The following is a 2,500-nucleotide window of genomic DNA, read 5'->3' on the forward strand; positions in this document are numbered from 1 at the left end:
TAGTAGTAGTAGGTGTAGTAGTTGTAGTGGTAGTAGTTGTAGTAGTAGTAATAGTAGTAGTAGTAGTAGTAGTAGTAGTAGTAACAGTAGCAGTAGTAGTAGTAGTAGTAGGTGTAGAAGTTATAGTAGTGGTGGTTTCACTGTCATTATTTATGATTTCAAAACGTTTACTTTTTGTGTGAATTCACTTCTCAATTAACGTTTTTATCTTACAAAAGTATGTAATATTTGTTCAAACTTGATGCTCTTTTTATCTTACATCTTAAGAGAGGAGGGAGAATGTATTCGGTGGCATTGGGTGGTCGCCGTAAACCTATTGTGTGGGTGAGGATGGGTGGATGGGTGGATGTTTGTGCGTGAGCGCGTGTGTTGTATTTTTTCATATTAAAATTTCATGATTTGGAACGTACTTTACAATACCGTCTGCTTTTTCATGTATCAGCGAGGCGCTTGCGTTATTACAGCAGACCTTTTTGCACAGACCCTTTGCTGTGTGAAGGTGTCCCCCCACCCTTATGGAACTGCCCTACTCTCTCTCTCTCTCTCTCTCTCTCTCTCTCTCTCTCTCTCTCTCTCTCTCTCTCTCTCTCTCTCTCTCTCTCTCTCTCTCTCTCTCTCTCTCTCTCTCTCTTCCGTCTTCAAACGTTTTGCATAAACCAATTATGGACTCCATTAACTCCTTTGACTCACAGACGACCCGATGCCGGTTGCCCATCATCCCACGTTCCGTTTTTTTTTTCTTCTCTTTGTTTTTCAGTGAGAAGACAGAAGGCTGTCTATTGTCTCTGTCTATGTGCGGGTCACTAATTTTCACGGCTGGTTTTGTCAAGGCCGTGTTTATGTTCCTCATCCTTTCATCTTTCTTTGTCTCTCGTTTTCTTCTTAAGGATTGAGTACAGGAGATTTAGCACCACCCCGTACACACATTCGGCCGGTGTGATGCTACGTTTTGATGGAATGGAAATTATTCAGATGTGTTTAGAGTGTGTGAGAGTAGAGGATGATTAAACAGGAGGAAGCCATGACAGGCAGGAGCACTCGCGGACGCCCAATGCGTATCTTTAAATTCAAATATATGTATAGAAGCCACAGGGTGATGCAGCCCATTGACGGAGCCTGTGTGGACGTGTGTTTGATGATGTACATTTGTGTGTGTTTCAGTGGCACCCCAGCGTGTGCGCATCACCGGGCTGGAGCAGCCGCTTCTCGCCGGCAAGAGCTACCAGGTGGGCTGTGAGACCTTCGGCAGCAGGCCCGCGCCCATCCTCACCTGGACCATCAAGCGACCTGACCGACTGGAGGAGATGCTCGCCACGGAGGTAATTCTTCACACACCTCACGGGACTCCTGACTTCCTGTTCTCTGATCAACAGCAACTCTGCTCAACTCGAAGGATTCACCAAATAGAACCTTAGGAATCTAGTTGTTATTCTCTTTGACAAATTGTGTATGGAAGAGTATCGTGACATTTTATTTGGTAGCAATTGGAAACTTATTCGGAAAACAGTGGGTATAGTTCACAGTTAACTGGAAGAACTAATTTTGTTTGAAAGATCACAATGTCTTGTTAACTGTATGACATGAAATCTGTAAAAAAAAAAAAAAAAAAAAAAAAAAGAAAGGAAAAAGAACACACACACACACACACACACACACACACACACACACACACACACACACACACACACACATAAAAAAAATATATATATGTATATATATATATATATATATATATATATATATATATATATATATATATATATATATATATATATATATATATATATATATATATATATATATATATATATATATATATATATATATATATATATATATATATATATATATATATATATATATATATATATATATATATATATATATATATATATATATATATATATATATATATATATATATATATATATATATATATATATATATATATATATATATATATATATATATATATATATATATATATATATATATATATATACACACACTACTGTTCTCACTCTTTAGAGATGGTTTTTGTCTTTTGATATATAATGATTCCCATCCTAGAGTTAAAATGTCACGTTATAAAATTTATATCCAAGAATACTGAACTTCTGACAGTTATTATTTTTTTCTAACTCTTCATGATACATCAGAAACATTTTGATAATTTTTCGAACACTTTGTGGTTTCTTTAAAGCGCAAGAGTACGTTCCTGAAGCAAAAACACGTCACGCAAGCTAATTTACACTCATTCCCACATCTTTCCTTTTCCTTCTCCTCTTTCTCTTCCTGTTTTCGTTCTCATCTTACGATATCCTGTTATTGGATGTTAGGATTGTAAGGATGTAAGGATGGAAGGATTGGATGTAAGGATGTAAGGATGTATTTGATGTGAATGTCGCAACATTTTTATCCATACTGTCAATTGGAAAAGTTCTGTTATCAATCATTATATGCTCATATTTATATTCTGCTCTTACGTTTTCACTTGAAT

The 2,500-nt window shown here is 36.0% G+C and overlaps 1 protein-coding gene across 1 annotated transcript in view; it reads left to right on the forward strand.

The window, feature by feature from the left end:
- The window catches only part of LOC135106653 (hemicentin-1-like), a 198,662-nt gene that overhangs the window by 160,246 nt on the left and 35,916 nt on the right, over positions 1 to 2,500 (forward strand). The window contains 1 exon segment of the mRNA XM_064015949.1: positions 1,162 to 1,319. Within this exon segment, the coding sequence (XP_063872019.1) occupies positions 1,162 to 1,319 (158 nt within the window).

This window comes from Scylla paramamosain, chromosome 13 (assembly GCF_035594125.1).
Source record: "Scylla paramamosain isolate STU-SP2022 chromosome 13, ASM3559412v1, whole genome shotgun sequence".
Taxonomy (NCBI): Eukaryota; Metazoa; Arthropoda; class Malacostraca; order Decapoda; family Portunidae; genus Scylla; species Scylla paramamosain.